Raw genomic sequence first — 22631 nt, 5'->3', positions numbered from 1 at the left:
CACCATCAAACACAGCTGGGACCTGCAACCATTTTTGCCACCTTGCGCCTGGAGACACTTCCTTTAGTGGCTCTGAGGCAGAGGCCTCAGGAGGGGCAGTGGCCCGGCCATGTACAATGGTGCCCCATGACCTCCTGCACCAAGGGCTGCTCCCGTATGAAAGGGGGAGAGAGGTGCCCACGCCGGGACCCAAATGGGGGGAAGTCAAGACAACAACCCCAGACCTGGGGCTCACCAACGCCTGTGTCGTGGCTGTCCTCAGAGCCAGCAAGGCCCCCTACAGCCCACCCGCCTTGCCTCAAAGCTGTCCTACTGGGCTTCCCTGGTGGTGCAGTGGTTAAGAATCTACCTGCCAATGCAGGGGACATGGGTTCGAGCCCTAGTCCAGGAAGATCCCACGTGCCATGGAGCAACTAAGCCCATGCGCCACAACTACTGAGCCTGCGCTCTAGGCCCTGAGAGCCACAACTACTGAGCCCGCGCGCCTAGAGCCCGTGCTCCACAACAACAGAAGCCACAGCAGTGAGAAGCCCGCGCACCGCAAAGAAGAGTAACCCCAACTCGCCGCAACTAGAGAAAAGCCTGCGTGCAGCAACAAAGACCCAGTGCAGCCAAAAATAAAATAAACAAAATTAATTAATTAATTAAAATGCAGAGATTAAAAAAAGAAGCTGTCCTACCCAGGGAGCCCAAGGGCCTGTGCTCCCAATGTGGGGGGACTGTTGCCAAGGCTGAGAGGACACCGGAGGCTGCAGCATGACACTAATGGACAAACACAGTGGCAGGGTGCAGGATACACACCGAGGACCCCCGAGCTGCCCACCAGCACCAGGCAGGGTCACCCACAGCTGTGTAAACACCAGGGCACAAGCGGATCATTTTACCCACTCAGGAGTTGGGTCAGGAGGTAGAGCTGTTCAGAAATGAAGCCAAAAGAAATGGAGCCTCGATTATCCTGAGGGCTCAAGGCAGTGGGAACTCTGGTTGGGCAAGTTGACCGGGGTCAGCCCAGGGGCCCCAAGGCCAGTGCAGATTCCTCTTGAAGGTCGGAGAGGAGTGCCCGGTGCCGTGTCCAGGTCCAGCGCTGTGGCCTTGGGCCTCCACTTGGCCCACCCAACTCAGGGGTGCAGAGAACTACCCACAGGACACCCGCACACACCAGCCTCCCAAACCCTTTGCAGTGCCCACCCGAGGCCCCTCCTGCCTTTGGCTTCTCCCAGCCTGTTCCCTAACTTGTCTCCATGACCACTGATCCATTCTTTCCTGTTAAAACATTCCAAAGTGCACCTACCCTTTAGCTCAGCCCCACAGGCAAACTGCTGAAGCCACACAATCACTCCCCAAGCCCCTTCCTGCCGGCTTTCCAGCCTGTAGTCCACGGCTTCCCCCTCCTGCCCTACATTCATTTTCAGCTAGCTCATCTGCCTGTGGGTCTGCAGGCCTCAGACACATCTGTCTAACAGAGAGGGGACCTGCTGCCCCCACTGGGCCCCATAAACTCCACGGGCAGGGTGGAGCTGGAATCCAGCCACTCCCAACCCTGAGCCACAAACACCAGCCCCAACCACCACCACCAACGGCCACCAAGGTGAGGAAAGAAACAGCAAAAGCCCCGCTTTGAAGCAAAAAACTCAGAGACCAGGCGAGTCCCGACAGGGCACATGTTTATCCAAGCCAGCCGCCTCCGGGCCGAGAACCCCACCACTCTCTGCAGACCAGGTCCTCGATGGCCCAGCCGACAGTGTCCAGCTGGGGCTGGGCATCCCCTCCAGCGGCGGTCCTCAGTCACTGCCTGGCTTCTTCCGCCTGCCACACCAGCTCGCCCGAGATGTAGGTGGCCCGGACATGGAGAGAGTCGTCGAGCACCACAAAGTCTGGGTCAGAGGTGGGTGGTGAAAAGCAGGCAGGGGCAGGGCCGCCACCGTCCCCACCCCAAGGCCCGGGTGTGGGAAACCAAGGCCTGGCACACGACTTGTGCAGGACATCCCGGCCCATCACAGATTGAAGCCCCAGAAGCAAGACTCCGGGCAGCAGAGAACAGCCAACAGTGCTCCCGCAGACCCTTGCCTGGCCCGTCTCAGATGCCAGAAGGCCTGGCCTGCCGGATGGGAAAGGGGGGCTGGACCGAGGCCACTGGCCAGGCAAAGCCACCTAGGCGAGGGGAAGAGCCCACCTCCTGCCCACTTGCCTCCCTGGCCCTGTCCCAGGCCTCCCAGGAACTCCCAGGCTGCCCCTCATTGGGCGCTGACCTGCATCGGCCCCGAAGTCCAGGGTCCCCTTGTGCTTCTCCAGGCCCAGCAGCTGTGCAGGGTGCAGGGATGCAGCCTCCAGGGCAGACTCCATGCTGCAGCCTGCTTAGGGAGCACAAATGGGTGACTACCCCCAACCTCTGGCTGGCTCTGCCATTTGACTTCAGGGCAGGCAGGGCTGGGGGTGGGGGCGCAGCAGCAGAGCACCGAGTCCTGGGTGGCCTCATGATGCCTGGGGTCCTGCTTTCTGGAGGGGTGCTCTCCTTGGAAGCCAAGGGGAGGGACCTGCAGACATTTGGGTCTAGAGCATTTTGTCAGTGAGGTTCCTGCAGGGCTGGGATGGGTGAGTGGCAGGAAGAGGGTACCCAGCAGGGTTCCCCCCACAGCCCCAGAGCTCCAAATCCTAAGGTCACACCCCAGGACTCCACAGCAGGGTGATGAGGCCCTCCCCTCCCCCCAACCTGAGGATACTGCTGGGTACCCCAATTCTCTCCATCCCCTGCTTCACCCCCCAAGCCAGGCCACAGCTGTCTGTGCCTCCCAATTCGTCTCCCTGTGGCTCCAAACAGCACCTTGGACCACGGTGCCCCCCACCCCCGGCCCCCTGCATGACATCCCAGCCCCAAGGCACTGCCAAGAGCCCCATAGGGCCTGGCCCACCACAGCCTCTGCCAGACACACCCTCCTCACCTCCCCAAAAGAACATGCCAACCCCATTGAGAGGCCCCCGAGCAGCCCGACCCTGGAGGCTGGAGTGCTGCCCCCACCCCACCGCCCTCCACAGCTCTGCACCTGCCAATCCTGCAGTCCCACAGGCCCCAGGCCAAGGCCCTGCCCTCGGGTGCCGTGGCTTCAGTGCCTGTCACTGTGGGTTCCAGCCATCCGCTTGCTCGCAGCCCTCTCCCTCTGCCATGAGCTCCTGCAGGCAGGACCTTGGCCACATTCCTAGTGCCCATCCCCTGGGGACCCCACCAGACACAGACAGGCCCTGGTGGTCCCCACTCTTCCCTCCAGCTACTCCCAGATGTAGCCTCTGCCCCAGCACACACACACACACACGCGGCACACGCACCCTGGCCTCACTAACCTGTGGCCTGCAGGAAATGCCGGACGCAGGTATCCATTGGGGCTATGCTGCCACTCAGTGTGTTGGTGCCTTGAGAGCAGAAAGGGCAGGTTCTGGGGAGGCCAAGGGCACCAGGCACATTGGGCCACCTGAGGGCCCAGTGGGTCTGCAGGGGACACCCAGGTTCTTATATCCCACCAGAGGAGCTGAGAGGCTATCCTCACTCCGGCAGTCTTCGGGACAGGGGTTACTCACCTGCCACGTAGGCTGTCAGGCCATCCACCTCCACCTCCTGCTGCCCCAGCGTGTGACGGCCATTGCCCAAGCCCAGGGCAGGGACAGCATCAGTGACCAACACCAGCCCTGCAAGGGGAAGGGGCCTAAGGAGCTGCCCGGCCTGGTCTTCCCACCGGCTCCCGCCCTGTATGGCCGCTCACCCTCGGGGTGGGCCCGGTGGGCGATGCGCAGGGCGGCAGGGTTGGTGTGTATGCCGTCAGCAATCATCCCGTAGAAGATGTGGCGGCCCAGGGGCAGCCGATCACTGGTCAGGAGCCCCACGATGCCTGGGTCACGGTGGTGGAACTGGGCAGGGGCAGGCGGGGGGCGCTGAGCAACAGCAGGACCCCTGCACCCTCCCACCAGGACCTGGGGTGGCACTCACAGGCAGCATGGCGTTGAAGAGGTGGGTGATGAAGGTGGCCCCGCTCTGCACGGCTTCCTCCGCGGTGCCCAGGTCAGCTACTGAGTGCCCTGCGGGGACCCAGACTCAGACTCTACACTCAGCCCAGAACCCCGGGTGGGCCGGCCCCCAAGGTGATGACACACCCCCTTACCTAGGGACACACAGATGCCGAGGGCCGTCAATGCCCGGATCACATCGTGGCTGCGGCCCAACTCGGGGGCCAGTGTCACGATGCGGACATTGTCCAGGCCCCCATAAGTGGCCAGCAAGTCTTGGAAAGCGTTGGCCTCAAAGGAACGCAGGTGGGCCTCGGGGTGTGCGCCCCGCTTCTCGCGGCTGATGAATGGGCCCTCCAGGTGCACCCCTGGGGGGAGGGGAGGGGATGGTTCCAGCAGGCCCCCTGCCCTGCAGCCCCTACCCTGGCCCCTCTTGCCTGCCCGCCCTCCCTCCCCAGTTGGGCATCTGGAAGGCAAGGGGCTGCCAACCCCAAGGAGCCTCCCAGGGTAGGGGTGGGGAGAGGGGTCAGCCACTCACCAAGGACCCCTGCCCCATGGGGACCACCACTCTTCACGGGGATCTGAGGAAGGACCTGGGGGGAACCAGCTGTTAAAGCCCTGACCCCCATGGCCCAGCACCCAGAGGTCACAGCTCAGTCAAGGTCAGAGGTCAGAGTTCAGAGCCCAGCCCCTGCTGGCCTTCCCTCAGGTGTTAGAAGATGGTCGAAGGCCCCAACCACGGGAAAGCACAGCACATCAAGAAATGACAGGTGGGCTTCCCTGGTGGCGCAGTGGTTGAGAGTCCACCTGCCGATGCAGGGGACACGGGTTGGTGCCCCGGTCCGGGAAGATCCCACATGCCGCAGAGCGGCTGGGCCTATGAGCCGTGGCTGCTGAGCCTGCGCATCCGGAGCCTGTGCTCCGTAACTGGAGAGGCCGCAACAGTGAGAGGCCCGCGTACCGCAAAAAAAAAAAAAAAAAAAAAAAAGAAATGACAGGTGCCCAAGGATGCAAGCCTGCCCTGCCTGAGAGGACCTAGAAGCGGGCAGACAGCTCCCAAGCAGGGGGCAGGCACATGGCACCAAGGCCCTCAAGGTGGCCCCGTCAGTCAGCAGCTAGGACACAGCGGGCTGTGCACCAAAGGGTCTGGACCCAGACAGGATGACCAGCCTGGCCTCGCTGAGCTGCAGGCCCAGGAAGCAGGGCTGGCGTAGGAGGAGGGCATGCAGTCCAGGCAGAGCAAGGGGCAGAAGCAGGGCTTGATGGCCGGAGAGCTCAGGCACCGATGGCGCAGCCACACTGTGCCCGGATCTGGACACCAGGGGCAAAGTCACTTGTGTGACTCTCTGGGGAGAATGGGGGGTTGGAAGGGCAGGAGATGGGCCTCAAAGGGCTAACAGAAAGCTAACTCTTATCTTTCCTGGTGGAAAGCAACATTTACGCTGCCCTAAACCAAAAAGTTGAGCAAGGGTACTAGCACATTTTCTAGAGATATGGGGGCAAATTCCAAGGGTCAGCTGAGTTGAAAGTGATTACCTCTAGGTGGGAACTGGTGGGAACAAAGAGCTGCTGTTTTTCCTAACAAGCTGTGTGATACACGTAAGTTCACTAAAGGGTTAAAAAATTAAAATTAAAAAAATAATGGCTGAGTTTTTCTAGAATAGAAGTTTAAAAAGGAATGCTAAAAAGCACTGAGTAGACAGAACAGTCTGGAGATGAAGGGAATGAGGCACGTTCAAGGCAGGAAGGCAGTGGAAAAGGTGAAAGTGTAGAGGGCATGTGGGGCCTGAGGAAAGGACCTGGCTGCCACCCTGAGGAGGTGCCTGATGTTGACTCAGCAGACAATGGACCTGAAGCAGAGAACAACGCGCTCAGACCCTCCTCCTGGAAGGGTAGGAAAGGGCAAGACTGGAGGAGGAGACCCCAGAAAAAGAGCAGGTCATCTCAGTGGACCTGAAGAACTTCTGACAAAGTAGCAATCCGTTTCCGCCCACTGTGAAACGGCCCTGGAGGGAGGTGGGGCAGAACGAAGGGAGGGGTGTGTGTGGGGACATCCAAGTGAACAGTTCTCTGGTTTCTAAAAAGTTTTCATATTCAAAGCCCTCCACGATTTCCACCACATATCAGTTTACTCTATGTCTCCCAAGGCTTTCATCCTGTAAGCATTTATGAAGAGTGACAGGAAGAAAACATAAGACAGAAGCCCTACTGGCCCAAAATTCCTTCCCCTATGGAAGAAGCCCCACAGTTCATATCATGATGCTCGAAGGTGCTGCTTGAAATCAGGGGCAGCGGGTGACAGCACGGCATGGGCAGTGCGCAGCAGAGGAGCTACACAGGACGGACAGAGAGAGGCAGAGGCCTTCCAGGCGGAGACCTTGCGGGCAGAAGAGGGAGCTGCCTCGAATGGCTGAAATGCAGGTGGGGGAGGAATGCTCAGGAGGGTTGGTCCACCCTGCAGGAGGTTGGGGGAAACATGAGTGTTGTGCGGAGCCTGACACCTGGGAAAGGCCACTCTGGCAGGACCCAGGGCTGGGAGAGCAGTTGGGAGACTGGGTTAAGAGTCACTAAGCCTCACTGTTGGGGACCAGGAGAGGGGAGGAGAAAGAAGTGGGGGCAAGAGGGTAGGCATGTTCCTGGATCCTGGGCAGGGAAATTACAGCCTGATGACTGAGAGAGAAAACACAGAACTAGGGGCCAGTTTGCAGCAGGAAAACGAGATTGGTTTTTGACATCTGACTCTGTCGTGGGAGACTCGGGGAAATTTCCAGAAAGATGTCCATAGCTGACATTTACCAAGGGCATACTATGAACCAGCATAGTGCTGAGCGCCCAACCCTAAGAGATGGATACCGCTATTATTCTTACATAAGGTTTGAAAAAACTGAGGTTCAGAAACAAATAACGTTGTCCCGAGTCTCCCAGACGATACACGAAGTCAGGGGGCCGGGACCGAACCCGGGTCCACAGCCAACCTCCCCTAGCTCCAGGCTCTGAGTCTGCGTGCACACACCCAGGAGGGGACCCCACAGCAGGCAACACAATCCGGGATCCTGGGATGGATCCCGTTCTGGAGAAAAACTACAAAACTAGAACATAAAAGGTAGACTAAAAGGCAACCATGTTAATTCCGCAAACTCAAGAATTCTATGGTACTCGAGTAAACGAATACCCATGCTTTTAAGAAAGGGGTAAATACTAAGGCGCAAACACGTATGTTGTGTGCCAGCTACAATTCAGAAATTCAGAGAAGCAGAACAATATACAGAGAAAACAAGATCGAATAACATAATGTGGCAAAGAACTTGCGTACAAAGTAAGAGCGGGAGAACCTGCGTACAAAGTAAAACTTAAAGGAAAAATGGACCGTGGACAACTGAATCCCGACTTGGAGATAAGAAAGAAGTGGAACAGTGTGGTGGTGCATGCGGGAGCAGCAGAGGAAGCCTGGGGCAGGCGACGGAGCTTCTTTCTGGAGAGTTGTCCACTGGCACCGCATACCACAGATCGGTGGTGGGGCATGAGCAACTAAGGACGTGGCAATCACAGAGTCCCCAGCAGCCTTAGTCAAGGAGGTGCCTGGAGGCGGCCAGACTGCAGGGTGGGGAGGGAGTATGGCAGGTGGCTGAGGCAGCGAATGCAGAAGCCCACGGGGACAGTCAGACCCGCAGTGGCACACCAGGCGGAGGAACACCTGGATGAGAAAGCCCAGGAGAGGGGACCCCCAGGCCCGGGTGGAGGGATGCCAGCAGGTGAGGCCAGACTCAAGGGCCAAGGGGTGTTCGTGAGGGAAAGAGATCAGATTTGAAAATTAAGAGGCTGGGTGTTCCTGGGGCCTCCTTCGCTTGAGGCCAGGAGTCTGACCTCACCTTGCGATAAACCTCCGGTGGCGAGGTGACCAACGTGGGACAGAAGGAGGTGACTCCATGCGGCAGGATCCTCCGGGCCACCAGGGCGACTCCCGAACCCACATCCTCCGTGGCCTGAGAGAAGTCAACGCCAAACCCACCTGCGGTACCGACAAGAAAGATCACACGGTGCTCAGAGCTCCTCCTCTGGGTCCCTACCCCGCGGCCTCCGGACCACACCGTTGATCTGCACATCGATGAAGCCGGGCGCTAGGATGCAGCCCCCGCAGTCCCTCTGCTCGTCAGCCACGCGCCGCTCCTCAAAGAACAGCTTCTCCGGGTCCAGAATGCGGCCCCCGCGCACCCACAGATCCTCCCTGCGCACAGAGCGGGGCGGAGGTTCGCATCACCGGCCCCGGAGCCCACCAGGGCAGCCCCGGCCCCGGCCCGCGCCCACCTGAGCAGCGCCCGGCCCCGCAGGATGCGACAGTTGGTGAACTGGATCACCGGGGGCCGCGCCGTGCCCTGCCCGCCGCGCATCCTGAGCCCAACCAAGCGGGAGGCGCCGGATTCCGCGCCGAGTTCCGGCCTAGAGCTTGGCCGGGCTCACGTGACCCTCAGCTGAGGCGCGCCCACGTGATCCCGGCGCCCACGTGACCAGCGCGGTCCACAGTGACGCGACGACGTCTTCGCGGGTGGCCCGGCCCTCGGCCCCTCCCTCCCGGCCCCGCCACCCGCGAGCCCCGGGCCCCAACAAGCGACCCACACCCAGGCATCCAGTCACATCCGAGAACTTTATTGGACACGGTTCGGCGCCAGGGCCCGGTGGGCCCAACACACTGCGCCACGGCCCTGGCAGCCAGGGCTGCAGGAGGTGGTTCCATCCAACGCGTCTCAGGGCAAACGGTAACCGCACAACGCAACACTCTACCTAAGATTACTATAGAGTTGGGAGACGGAGGGCTGCTCCATAGACGTATGAACAGGTCAAATCTTTATAAATAAACATCCAGTGAAGAGAAAATGACAACTCTAATTCATCCTTATACACAGAGCACTCTAGGGCAGATGGGTGGGGGCGGCCAGAGGCCTGCATCCTCACTGGTCAGGGGCCTGGACCGGGAGTGGTGGGCCCAGATGTCCACGGCACGGGGCGGACAGGGGCAAGGCTGGGGGCAACAGACGATGGGCACTAGGACACTGCGCATTTACAAGACCAACTACTGGCAGGCAGCTGCCCCGTGCGTGTGTGTCAGGCTGTTCGTTCTGGAATGAGGAGGGGGTGGTCTTTACATCATATTCTGTGGCTGGTGGGCCCAGAGGGGCTACTTTGTGGAGAGGATGAGGGCGACGATGAGACCGTAGAGGCCGAGCACCTCGGCGAAGATGAGGATCAGGATCATGCCCACGAATAGCCGGGGCTGCTGGGCAGTGCCCCGCACGCCAGCGTCCCCCACGATGCCGATGGCAAAGCCAGCTGCCAGCCCACTCAGGCCCACACTCAGGCCAGCGCCCAGTTGAAGGAAACTCCTGGGGGAGAGAGTACACAGGAGGATGTTAGCCAACAGCCAGGGAAGGCAACAGGCATGGGTCACCAGCCATCCACCCAAGACCCCTCCTGGCTCCGCACAGTGGCTTTACCCCAGGCAGGGTGTAGGGAGAGCAACCCAGGCCTCACCTGTAGAGACTGATGTCATCATTCAGGGAGTTGGCAATGAGGACTGCCACCACCAGGCCATAGATTGCGATGATACCGGCCATGACCACCGGGATGATGGACTTCATGATCAGCTCCGGCCGCATGACAGACATGGCTGCGATGCCGGTGCCACTCTTGGCTGTGCCATAGGCGGCACCCAGGGCTGAGGGGGAGAAGATGAGGTGAGCCCCGAGCACCTGTGGCCAGGACCCTGGGGGCAGCTTTTGGCATACTTGAAGGCCAACGCAAGTTATCACCCACAAGGGGCAAGACGAAAGTGGCACTTGGCCAGGAGCAGGTGGCTTTCAGAGGAACGGCCATAGCTGGGCACTCAAGGAAACCACGGTATGGGTTCCTCCACCAGATGCCCTCATGGCTGTCTGGCCCATACGGGCTCCTGCTTTCCTGTGAAATCCCAACCCAGGCTCACCAGCACTCCCCATGCCTGCTACATAGATCCCATGCTCCCATGGAGCCTCAGACCTAAAAGGTGGAGCTGTGACAGGCTGCCCTGTCACGTGGGGAAACAGGCAGCTGGGCACAGAAGCCTTGCAGATTCTGGGCACCTTTTGTCCACCAGGCACTTTCCCACGTCAAAGGCCTGGAAAAGCACGAGCTATGTCAACAGCCCAGATGTTGAGCCCGGGTCAGCCCACAAGCCCTGGGACTAAGTGCAGAGACAACAGGCTGGAAGAGCCACTGCCGTGCAGGGTCAGGGGAAGCTGGCCTGGCAATTCTCGTCCTCTCAGGCCAGAGGTTCGCCCACTCCCCACCCTGCCCACCGCATTTCCCACAACTCCCAGCCCAGGGACACGCTGCAGCAAGGGCTAGCGTGTCTGTCAACAGACTGAATGCTCTGCCAGAAAAGGCAGCTCTCGGCACCCTCAGCCACAGAGCAGGCCAGAACCCTTGAGTTCAGGGAGAATCCTCTCTGAACAACCAGAGAAAGGGCAAGTCAAAGAGAGGACAGGGTACAGGAAAGACAGTGGGCTGTGAAGCCAGCACCCAGGCCGACCCCAAGACCCCTGCAGACCTGTGAGAAGCCTAGCTTGTGCTGAGGCCTCTGGTAACTGGGAGTGGGGGGGAGGCTCTAGGCACTGCAGGACTCCTGTCTCCCCTGCCACTGTCCCTCCTCCTTCTTCCCAGGGTGGGCTGCCTTCCTGAAAGCCCCCCTTCTCCTGGCCTGTCTTCCAAGCCTAGGAAAAACGTTTCCAAGTACAACAGAGATCCACAGGGGCCCAGGCAGCTCTTCTGACTCCAGTCGCCACCCTCGAGCCTCCCAATGTGCGGCTTGAGCAGATGCTGACATGGGTCAGAGGCGGAAGGGGCCAGGACAATCCCAGACATTCCTGTGCATCTTTGACTCACCTGTTTGGGCTGTCAAAAGATGACTAATCTGTGCTCATTGCAGAGCAGGGATGAGGTCAGAGGGGCTCTGCCTTCCCAGGGCTCTGAGCCTGGTGAAGAGACAAGACGCAGCCCCTCCAAGCATGGCAACACGTTCCAGGAAGAGTGAGGAGGTCTGGGGAAAGGTTGCACAAGGGAGTTGACAACTGAGTGGAGGGCTGATAGTGAGTAGGTGGTCACAGAAAGGCGAGGCCAGAGGAAGAAGATTCCAGACCACACAGAGCAGAGACACCAGATAGGGAGCAGAGGGAGGGAGGCAGCGGTGGGGCAGCAGGACCTTCACTGCTTCCCCTCCACACCCCCGACATCCAGCCTTCAGGTGCCAATCTTCACCAAGCCGCTCCAGGAGCAACAGTGCATTTTTCGGCCTCCTACTACGGGCCCAGCACCACACCAGGCCAGCGCCAGGGCTCATTACTCAAGGACGAGGGCACAGACTGATAGGTGGCACTGGGTGAGACCCCATTACAGGGAAGCCAGCACCCCAGGCAGTGGGCCCTGCTGCAAGGCTGGAGCGGGAGAGAGTCGGCAAGTGAGCTGGGCCCTTCTCTGTAGAGTGCAGCATGGAGATCATGTGGCCGTGCTTCCCCTGGGGGTGGTGAAACCACAAGAGGAACAAAGGGAAGAAACAAGGATGACCATCAAGAGGGAAAAGCAGCCTGGCCCAGGCTGCTGGGCTGGGAAGACCCTGGATGCCAGCTCCAGAGTCCAAGCTTGAAGGTGCTCCAGATGGAGCAGGGAACAGAAAGAGCAATGAGGACACAGTTCCGTGAACATAGCGCCAAACACCAGCGGCTCCCTGGTAGGGAGGAAGTCACAGAAGATAGGGAAAAGGAGCAACTGACGGCTCTGTGGAAGACATGATGAAGAAAAAATACACAAGACTTGGGTCGTAAGTTAAGAAAAAAAGGGAAGCTGGAATGGGTGATGGGAATTGGGAGAGGAAGTGGACCTCATTCAGTCGTAAGAAGACCAGTCAGCCAAGTGCTAGGCAGGCCAGGGGCAATCTGGGCCAGGAGCAGTGGACAGAGCTTGCACTCACCCTGGCAGCAACACCTGAGGCCTGAGAACTGTTCAGGAAGGCACAAGGAAGTAGACGAAGACAGGCCCTGGAGAAAGGTTCTAGAGAAAGAAATTAAGTCAGAGTCTGACCCAACTGACCAAGTAAGAAGCTGGCTACTGTAGGGCCACAGTAAGCCCCATGTACGGAGGGGAGCAGGAGTGAAGCTGCATACGAGCCAACCAGAATGGGTGGCCCCAATTCCCAGGAGCCCAGGGCAAGCAAAATACCTCTGGACCAGTGATACCCTGTCTCAGTAACTTCCAAAGACCTGCTGGTCAGGCTTCATTCAAAAGTACCGTGTAAGTTTTAGAAGGACAGGAAGAGAGGCACCTGGTGACCGGAAGGAGGCCAGGAGCTGGAGACGGAAAAAGGGTTCGGGGGCAAACTCAGCCAGAATTCAAGTTCCACATGGGCAGGGTTCTTGTTTTGTTCACCGATGTCCCCCAGTGCCTGGCACATAGTAGGAGCTCAATGGAGAATTGCTGAATGGTCAATGACAGACAATCAACAACCCACAAGTGGCCAGGCACTGGCCCTGGAGGCATTCCGGAGGCAAAGAGCAGAAAAGGGTGGGGGAAAAGGGGGTACAGCAGCCTGCTGGGAGGCACGGGAGAGCAGGCAGCTCTGGGAAGATGTGGAAATAGTAGGCGTCGCTTAGGACAGAAGGGGAAGTACAGGCCACTTCTCCCACCACAAATGACCCCCTACTCGCACATGATGGGAAGGGCAGGGCCCACTCAGCAGCTTGTGACCGGCAGGCAGGCAGGCAGGCCCGCATGAAAGAGGGAGGCCCCAAACCCCCACCCCACTAGTGTTTACAGTCAGCAGAGAGTGTTTAGAGTTCAATCCCTCCACATACCTGCATAGGGAGCCTCTCCAGTCCACCACACAGGGTGGGGCAGGGCGAGTCATCAAAGCCCAAAACCAGACCTACCTCAGGAGGCCTGGACCAGACCAGGCCAGACCAGTCCACAGGGGCTGCAGCTGGGTCAGGACTCACCTCCCTGGGTCCCACATTCCTGGCCGGGCCCAAGCGCTCTTCTCCCAGAAGGGCCAATTTTCATTGAATTTTACACCCCAGGACTGATAAGACCCAACTTCAAAACCAAGGTGCCATCAAAAACCTTGCAAGGCCCCTTCTCCATTCCTAGGGCAGCCCCTCCCAATTCCAAGCCTCAGGGAAGGGGAGAAAGGTCATTCATTCATTCAGGCCTGAACCGAAGACTTCCTTCTATGGAAAAAAACCCAATCCCCTCAACACTGAGGCTTCATGCTACCTCGCTCACCCAGACAAGCGTCCTCAAACGCAGTGCTGAGGCTGGCCTGTCTCCCAGACATCCATACTGCACCCTCGGCCTGTCTGACCCACCCCCACCCCCCAACTCCACTCCCACCTCTGGGTCCCTGCCGGCTCTCAAGACCAACCTCTCAACCCAGCTTTTCTAACCAACCCACACCGCCTACAAGGGTATTGGGAAACACCGACAAGCCCTAATCGGAAGCACCTGCCTAGGTGCTGACCCCCGCCGACGGGCCAGGCCGCCACAAGGGCGAGGGCTGTGGACTACGGCGGGGAGCGCCAGGGCCGGATTCCCCACCTCCGCCGCCCACGGACAGGGTCGGCCCTGTGTCGGGGGATCTTTCCGAGGTGTGATGTCACACCTGCCCGCAGGATGGGGGGGGGTCGGGTGCGGAGCAGACGCAGGACCGCGAGCCCCCACCCCAGCCTCGCTCCCGCCTCTCCAGGGGCTAAGATGGCAGCGGCGCCGCCGCCCCACCCCCGCACCGACACGCGGCCAGCCGGGGACCCCCGGGAGACCCTGGGACCCACACCGGGGCCTAGCCCGCATGCCCTGCCCTCCAGACACCCGACGGCCCCCTGCAGCCCTCAGGGCCCCGGCCCAGGCCTGCAGTCACGTGAGACCCGGGACCCCCCAACAGCTCGAAATTACGTCAGAGTGATGTCACACGCCGAACCCCGGCGAGCAGCAGGCACGAGCCCCGAGCGCCCCCCGCCTCCCGGGTCCCTCCTGCCACGGCGCTCACCGCTGAAGACCATGGCGGCCGAGGCGCCCATGACCGCGAAAAAGGAAGCGTACTCGGGGCCGCTCTTGGCCTCGGACATGTCTGCGGGTGAGGCGGGGGCGAGGTCGGGCCGGGCGCTGCGAGCACCGAGCTGTACGAAGCGAGCAACGAGGCGGCCGGGAAAGCGATCCGGGCCGTCAGCCGCTGTGCTCTAAATACCAGCACCGCAGAACAAAATGGCGGCGGTGGCCGCGTCACATGACCCGGGCCCCGCCCCTGCGGGCCATACCACTTCGCGCCGGTAGGGGGCGTCATGGCCCCGGGACGCCCCCTAGCGGCCCGCTGACTGCCCACGCACTGTGCTGTCGCCTTGCCGGCCTGGACCCCTGCGCCCCGCCCCACCTTGGCCTCCTCAGGTGCGCTGTCGGGCGCCGCCGGCCTCTCGAACCCCGCGGCGTTGGGCCCGTCCGGTCCCCGGGCCGGGGCGGGGCGGTGGCGCGCCATATTAGCATATGGGGCGGGGCTCGAGGTGTCCCGCCTCCTCTGCGGCTGCGCGGCACTATTCGGTGTTCGCTTCTGAGCGTCGTTTTTCTTTGCGTTCTCGGTGTGCAGGCTGCACGAGGGGTTCTCACGGCCCATCCCGCAGGGACCCAGGAGTACCGTCTACCCCGAACGTCCTCATACTTCCTGGGGTGATCTGAGAGTCCAAGCAGGCGGAGCTGAAATCCTGTGTCCCCGGTTGCCTCCCACCCCCACCCCGCTGAAACCGTCCCCAGACTCTTCCAGACCCACCAGGCCCCGACCCAGCAATTGGTGATTTCTCCCCTGGCTTCCGCGGAAGAGGAGCCCCCTCCCCTGTATCTGTTCCCTACTTTGCATCAGGGACCCAGACTACAGTTGGAGGGGTTGTCTCTCCCCCTCAAAATGTAAGCATGACTGGTTTGAAGTCCTGTCAGTGTTGCAACCTGTGAAGGCTTCCCCGGATTTCTACATCTTCTGGGATCCCTGTCCTGCCTGTTCCCACACAAAGCCTGCAAATGCAGGGCTGCCCTTATTTCTGGAGCAGCAATAAGTGGTTCCCTCTCAGCCCAGCAGGCAGCCTGGCCTGGGACTGGCCCCACCCTGATGATCCCATGTGGCCATCCTGGCACCCCAACTGACTGCCTTATCTCTGCCCACCAGCTCTGGTTCCCTTTGCCTTTTTGTCCCGTCCATTTCAGGAGCCCTGGGTGGCTGCCATCTGGTCCTGGGTCTCCCTTGAGCCCCAAGCCCTTGTCCCAGCATTAAAGCACTCTCCCTGAACAGCCTGAGCGGTAGCTGTCATCAACCTTCTCCATGTGAGTGGTGGGGTCACCTCCCCTGGCCTAGCCCTCCCACTGGACTCTCAGACCCACCTTCCACGACAGGAACCTCCCTCACAGCCTCTTCTCAGTGAGGCTGAGTTTGCCCCCCTCTGAACTTGCAGCCCTCAGAGTGCTATGTCTGTCGTGTTTCAAAAGAGAGGAGGCCACCATTCTGCTATAGCCCTCCCCACCACCCTCTGCCACCTGACCAACTTCTGGAAAGAGGAATCTTCACTCAGTATCTCCACCTCCTCCCCAGCTCCTTGCCCTTGCCAAGGTTGCTGGTGACCGCCATTTCTCTAAGCTGAGGAGCATTCGTCAGACTGTCTGAATGGGCCTCTTTGCTGCCGCGGCCTGCTGCCCACTTCTCCACACCCCACTCTCTCCAGTTCACCACCATCTGCCCTGACGCCCTCATTCCTTCCTGGAGTCACAAGGAGGAGCAAGGACGGACCCAAGCCCTGAAGCCTCAGCTTCACTGCAGGTCCCGGGTGTTCCCAGGGCTCCCCCTGCCCTGCCCTACCCTGGGTGATCACCTGCACCTTTCCAGACCTGAAGCTGCCCGAGCAAACGAATGCCCAAGTGTCTGCCCCAGGCCCAGTCCCCATAATTACAGGCACTCAGGGTCCAGGGCCCAGGGAGCCCAGACCAGGGAGCTGTCACTGGCTGGGGGGCGGGGAGGCTGCATGCAGGGGCAGAATTCAGACTAAGGAAAGGAGATACAGGACAGCCTCCCTCAGGAAACTGCACAGCCAAAAGCACAGTAGTGGCAAAGCACACAAACCCCAGCACAGCTGAAGTCCTGAGACTGGGAGGTCAGGGAGACAGTTCCCCCCTCAGGCTCAGAGGGCAGGTTGGCTTTGCTCACTGTCCTCTAGTTTTCTGCCCAAGTTCTGGTGTGAGAAGTCACAGCGGGTCTCCAGTGGGACTGTGCTGACACCTCAAACCAGCATGTCTCAAACTGAGCTCACCTCCTGGCACATCACCACCAGCTTCCACTTGGTTGTTTCCATTTCCGGCAAGAGGCACAGCCATCAGCCACCGCCACACCAGCAGCCTTCGAGTCACAGCTCCCTCTTCATTACTCACCAGACCCCGAGATTCTGTGGCTTCCCAGCTCTCAGCTCTGCCCCTGCTTCACTGCTGCTGCTGCCCCTCAGGCAGGCCTTTACTTCTGGCCTGGGTCTTCTCACAGCCTCCATCCTGGTCTGCCTGTCCAGTCTTCCTCGCCCTGTCACCATGGGAGCTTCCTAACTGGAACATCTGACTAGTCACTCTGGTCCTGGAATCCTTCAATGTCCCTCTAAGCATTTGGGGGCATTATCTAATCCTCATAATGATCCTTTGAGGAAGATATAACCATTACCCTCATTTTGTGGACAAAACAGGCCTAGGAAGGTTTAGTACCTTGCCCAGGGTTAGCCGGCTAGCGAGTAGTGGAATTGAAACTCAAACTCCACAGGCTGAGCCTAGCCTGTGCGGCTTACTACACCTCCTGCTTCCTGCATAGGAGCTCAGGGAGTGTCTGGTGACCAGTGACAGGGACAGGAGAGACCCAGCTCACCTTCCCCTTGGCCTCCCAGCATCAGGCAGGGCCCAGGAATGGGGTGGGCCAGGGGATGTGGAAGGGAATGGCCAGGGACACACACCTCTGCCTTCTCCCTCACAGTTGTGCAGCCCCTGGAGTGAAATCACAGTGTCAAAAGCCCCTGGCCTGTCACTGTGCAGGTGGGAATTTCCAGGAATAAAGAAGGAGGGGCTTTGGGAAACTCAAGCCAGAGACCCCAACAGGGAGAGGTATAGAGAGATGCGGGGTGAGGTCCCGACTTCCCCGAGGGTTCTAACGGGGATGAACAGGCCCATTGTCTGGACTGAAAGATGGTGGGAAAGAGAAATCCAATGGCACTTTGCAGAGACCTCAGGGAAGGAGGAGATGGCTGGGGAGATGGAGACCACGAATAAAGTGACAAAGGGCCTCAAATGATTAGAAAGATGAACCAATCCTGAGGAAGCCATTTCAAAGAAGAAAGGAGAGAGTCCTGCAGCCTGACATGGCAGTCTTATCAAGAACATCAGGAAACTGCAGACAAGGTGTCCAGGCAGAACGTCTTCTCCCAGCGGACAGTCCCATTCTTCCGAGTAGCCATGAAGACACACCATAGGGTGTGATGCTCAGAGAGGGCACCAGGCTCTCTTGACTTGACTAGATAAGAGCTAAGTGTGGCCCAGGCAAGGCTGGGAGGAGATGGAACAAAAAATATAGTTGCGATATCAGAGGGGGAAGGGGCAGGGTGCATAAAGATGACTTTTTGGTATAATTAAAATAATTGGAGCTTACAAAAAGATACAAGGTATTTTTTTTTAATAAAAAATTGTCTATGTATAAGCAGGACAGGGGCACAGCTGGGGCAGCCAGTCCTGCAGGGGAGACTGTGTTTTCCTGAGTGGCTCCAGCTGGATGTCAGGCCCTGAGAGAGGCAAGAGGTGGAGGACTGGGGTGGTCCCAGAGATGGAGCAGTCCCCCCACTTCCCACTGACCCCAACTCTGACGACTGATGAGAAAGGGCCTGATTGATTCTCTTTCTTTTTTTTTTTTGGCCAAGCAGAGCTGCTTGTGGGATCTTAGTTCCCTGACCAAGGATTAAACCCGGGCCCCCTGCGGTGGAAGCGCGTAGGCTTTACCACTGGACTGTCGGGAAATTCCCAGCCTGACTGATTCTTAAAACTCTTTGAGAACCAGACTGGCAGCAGGCAGGGAGCCCAGGGGCCGGCCCCGACTGCCAGGGGGCAGTGTGTGACTCTCTACCCGGGCCAGTCAGAGGAAAGAAGGGGGAATCCTATGGGTTTACAGTAAACCAGGGCCAGGCGCCGGGCCTGGCACAGGGAGCAAGCTCTCAGAAAGGGCGCTGGATGAATCCTCAGCCCTGGTGGGCACCATCGGCCCTGGTCTGGGCTCAGCACCCTGAAGGCCAGTATGACCTCCCTCCACTCCAACAGTCAGCCTTCAACTCTAAGCCAATTGTTTGGCACTTATTGAGCATCTACCGTGTGCGGGCACTGAGCTAGGCTCTGAGGATACAAGATTGAGGAAGACAGCTCCTACCCTACCTGGGAGGGCTGGACTTGAAGACAATGACATCCCAGTGCCAAATCAGCTACAAAGGAGGGAGGAGCCTGGAAAGCTCAGATGGCCCCCAGCGGGTGATCTCTAAATGAGGGCTTAAAAGATGAAGAGAGGGACTTTCCTGGTGTTCCAGTGGCTGAGACCACGCTCCCAATGCAGGGGGCCTGGGTTCAATACCTGGTCAGGGAACTAGATTCTGTATGCCGCAACTAAAACTAAAGAGCCCACGTGCTGCAGCTAAGACCTAGCACAGACTAAATAAATAAATATTTTTTAAAAAAAGATGAAGAGGGTTTAAAAATATATTATTTATTTATTTATTTATTTGGCTGCTCCGGGTCTTAGTTGCGGCATGCGGGATCTTCTTTGCCACATGTGGAATCTTTTAGTTGTGGCATGTAGGATCTAGTTCCCTGACCAGGGATCGAACCCAGGACCCCTGCATTGGGAGCATGGAGTCTTAACTGCTGGACCACCACGGAAGTCCCAAAAGATAAAGAGGGTTTGAGCAGGGGAGAGACAGGATCCTGTTTGTGCTTAAATTACAGACCATCCACACCACAGAAAGTTGGGCAGCTGTTGATGAGATGGAAGCAGGTGGATGACCCCTGAGATGCAGTTAAGTGACAGGCAGCAGGGTGGGGAGAATGCACAGGTGGGTTACCTGAAGTGCACACAGACCCTGCTGACAGAGGTGGGCCCCTGAGACCAGAGTGGGAGGGAGACCTCCCCCTGTGGATATTCCCATACTGTATTGATTTTCTACGAGGTGCATATTTTACCTTTTAAAAAACCAGGAGACAGGGAGAAATGCAGAGCAAGTGCTTAAATGAGTTTCCTTTTGGAGTGATGAAAATGTCGTGGAACTAGATAGCAGTGGTGGTTGCACAGCACTGTGACGGCGCTAAGGGCCACTGCATTGCTCACTTTGAATTTAACCATTTGAATGTTTAAAAGGACAATAAAACAAAGCATTTCCAAGGCTGGCTACAGATGGGAACACAAGCTGAGATACGATTACCATGGACCAGGCCCAAAAAGGGGCCCACGTGAGGTGGTGGTGGGAGGAGAGAGGTAGCCCAGGCTGGTGGAGCTCTGGGCAGACGTGGCCACCACAGCTGACCCAGCCTGAGGGAGGCAGGCCTCCGAAACGTTGGAGGATATAGGCCTGCATCCCTACCTCCCCTATGGGGGCCTTCTCCATCCCCCCATCCAGGGAACACATCTTGCCCAATTCTAGCCCGGGTCACAGTGTCTTTTTTTGGGGGGGGGGCGCTGTGTTGGGTCTTCGTTGCTGTGCGCAGGCTTTCTCTAGTTCGGAGAGAGGGGGCTACTCTTAATTGCGGTGGCTTCTCTCGCTGCGGAGCACGGTCTCTAGGCGCGTGGGCGTCAGTAGTTGTGGCGCGTGGGCTCTAGAGCGCAGGCTCAGTAGTTGTGGCTCGCGGGCTTAGTTGTTCCGCGGCATGTGGGATCTTCCTGGACCAGGGCTCGAACCCATGTCCCCTGCACTGGCAGGTGGGTTCTTAACCACTGCGCCACCAGGGAAGTCCCAGGGTCACAGTGTCTTAATGTCAACCATAAGATGGGCCTAAGCCCACTTACAGTAAGAAGGGACTGCAGGGAATGTTGGGGTATCCCCAACCGCAGGCCCTAGGAACACACACTGCCACGTGAGACAGGTGCACAGCCATCCCCGTCCAGAACTGTCCAATGGACACCAGCATGGGCAGGACCACGGGGGGCTCCTGCTCTCACAGGCCGACAGGGGAGGGGTACTGGGGCAGGGGCACGCAGCCCACTGACGGATGGGAAATGGTCCAGAGGCCCAGGCTCTTTGTTCAGAAGAGGAACTGAAACAGCTGGTGTCAGAGAGCTGGCAGCACTGGGGCCAAGTCTCTCTTCCCCTACCAGCCCAGGATTTCTGGGACCTGGGCCAGGCCATCTGAGGGTGGCAGCAAGAAAGGGATGACGGAAACATGCAGGTCTTGGAAGGCAACGGTAAAGGAAGGGGGAGCAGCAGGAGTGAGTGTCCAGCCGCCAGTGTGGGGAAGAGGAACAGAAGGCAAGAGCGGGACAGAGCCGCCATGGCTGCCAGCAGGATGGGCGGGCCGCTGGTGATCCGCCGGCCCTGGGAGGAACTGAAGGACAGGTGTGTGCACGTGGCAGAGAAAATAGGTCTTACGTGTTTGTTGTATACGCACACCCAACTAAAATGCAAGGGATTAGAAAAGACATTCATAGTGACTTCTATAAACTTCCAGATAGAATATGCTTATTTTGAATGAGCATGACTTTTTTGACACCGAGTTTTACAGAGACAGGGATCCTTGCAATTCTGGATGGAGATGTTTAGGCGACATTTCCTGATGGCTATTCCTCACGTTTACGGAGCATGTCCACATGCCAGGTGCTGTGAACAACAGTAGAAAAAATCCATCAGGGGAAGACTTGGTTGGCACCAGAGGCAGCAGAGGATCTATCTCTGGAATGAAGAAACTTCTCCCTGTTGATCAGGATCAGTTAATGCAGTCCCTCAAATTCACGTCCAGTGGTTCCTTCAGGAATTCCCATCCCACTGAAACATTTTCACATCAAATACTTCACAGTGATGTTGATCCATTTGTTCTCATTCATTTTATTTAGGACTCAAAATTAACACTGACCAAACATATCACTAAATCACTTATTTTTCCAAAATTAGATTTTGCTTCAAAGTTACACATTCGCTCACTACACGTATTTCCAAAAGGTCCTCAAAATATTTTTTTTACATTCATTTAAATGCTCTAAAGTGTCAGTCCAGTAATCCATTTTTCAGCCAATAACCATCCTAGACAAGAACAAGAAGGTAAAATTATTCACACAGCTCTTCTCTTCGATCTTTAGCTTGTAAACTTTTGACAAAACGTGTCCTTTGCCAGTCAACGCACTTCAGGGTGAAATAGAACAGGGGTTTGCTCCTGTATCTTTGTGTGAAAATAAAAACAGGGGCGGGGATAGCTTGGATTGAGCTAGCTTCACCATGTTATCGACCATATCACTGGACAAGATCAGACCTGCAGGCTCCCTGCAACCAGGGGCGCATCTAATGGGGAACCTAACTGAGCAGCCACACCTGGGCTTTAGCGGTCTAAGGCGGAAGCTTTTGTTAGTTGGTGTGTCCCATGTCATATCATGGGTCAGTGTCTGTGTGACTGTGTCCACTGACTTTGCTTCCTTGGTCGCCAAGTGCGGTGTTGATAAATTCCACGCGGTCGGGTGAAATGAGTGGGTCTGCACACATAGGAGGCATTTCAGCTCCAGACATGAGTCACACGACACTGCACCTAACTTCAAGCACAGTCTGACATGTATATAACGAAGATCATAAATTCTTTTTTTTTTTACAACAGGTTATTTTTAAACATGCAAACACTTTTCTTTCTGCCTAACTTGACATCGTAGGGTGAAGCACCTGTGAGGTGTGCCCGGCACTCCTGCCTCATTTGGCAACTTCTCTGTGCAAACACAACAGTTGGGGGAGGACCGCTGAGATATAGGAATATATATTTGACACAGTCACTGTATGGCCTAATTATGGCAATTTTTTTTTGACCGGTGTTAGTCATGTGAACTTAATGACATTCAGGATTTAATTAAAATGTGGGGAAGTAAAGTTATAAAAATTAAATCTATTCCTGGAACAAAAACGACTACAGAAAAACTGAGGGAATCTGAATACAGACTGTAGTTTTAGTTTCCAGCATTGTACTAATGGTCATTTCTTAGGTTTGATAAACATGCACTATTAACACTGGGGGACGGTGGGGAGGGGTTGTGGGAGCTCTATACCATCCGTGAAACTCTTCTGTAAATCTAAAATTATTTCAAAATAAAGTGACAAAAACTGAATCTACTAAACATAAAATATGTAAGGAGACTGTTATAAAGGCTCTGTGGCTTCAGGAAATAGATAAAAGAAATTTGAAGGCCTTGTGAAATCTTCAGAATTTTCTAAAACAAGTTGCCCTGAAAACCTGAAAAAAATAATAAGCATGGAACTTATAAAAATAGGAAAAATTGAAATACTTATTTTAATTCAATAATTAAAACTGAAAAACTCATAAAATACAAATGACTTACTCTTGTA

At 57.2% G+C, this 22631-nt stretch overlaps 2 protein-coding genes across 2 annotated transcripts; both read right to left on the bottom strand.

Annotated features, from left to right (window-relative positions):
* Positions 1 to 1647: 1647 nt before the first annotated feature.
* Positions 1648 to 8725, bottom strand: AMDHD2 (amidohydrolase domain containing 2; the record flags this gene model as incomplete). The annotated part of the gene is made up of 12 exons (XM_079718981.1): positions 1648 to 1874; positions 2250 to 2351; positions 3337 to 3405; positions 3571 to 3678; positions 3753 to 3897; positions 3977 to 4065; positions 4149 to 4361; positions 4532 to 4586; positions 7863 to 8002; positions 8082 to 8218; positions 8299 to 8382; positions 8478 to 8725. 12 exons carry the CDS (start codon positions 8723 to 8725, stop codon positions 1786 to 1788), a joined length of 1479 nt encoding a protein of 492 aa, XP_079575107.1. The 3' UTR covers positions 1648 to 1785.
* ATP6V0C (ATPase H+ transporting V0 subunit c) lies at positions 8617 to 14214 on the bottom strand. Its single transcript, XM_079719682.1, has 3 exons — positions 14057 to 14214; positions 9520 to 9703; positions 8617 to 9371 (listed from the first exon to the last, which is right to left on the bottom strand). Exons 1-3 carry the CDS (start codon positions 14133 to 14135, stop codon positions 9167 to 9169), a joined length of 468 nt encoding a protein of 155 aa, XP_079575808.1. The 5' UTR covers positions 14136 to 14214; the 3' UTR covers positions 8617 to 9166.
* Between the last annotated feature and the right edge of the window lie 8417 nt (positions 14215 to 22631).

Source organism: Hyperoodon ampullatus (genome assembly GCF_949752795.1).
Source record: "Hyperoodon ampullatus genome assembly, chromosome: 14".
NCBI classification, from domain to species: domain Eukaryota; kingdom Metazoa; phylum Chordata; class Mammalia; order Artiodactyla; family Ziphiidae; genus Hyperoodon; species Hyperoodon ampullatus.
Note: the sequence above shows the minus strand (reverse complement) of the source record. Positions and strands in the feature narration are given on the sequence as shown.

Excerpts from the sequence above, each read along its gene's own strand:
- ATP6V0C (XM_079719682.1), bottom strand. The coding sequence starts at position 14,135 with ATGTCCGAGGCCAAGAGCGGCCCCGAGTACGCTTCCTTTTTCGCGGTC. Across the intron at positions 9,704-14,056 it reads GGCCGCCATGGTCTTCAGCG|CCCTGGGTGCCGCCTATGGC; the intron begins GTGAGCGCCGTG and ends TCTCCCCCTCAG. Across the intron at positions 9,372-9,519 it reads GATGACATCAGTCTCTACAG|GAGTTTCCTTCAACTGGGCG; the intron begins GTGAGGCCTGGG and ends TCTCTCCCCCAG.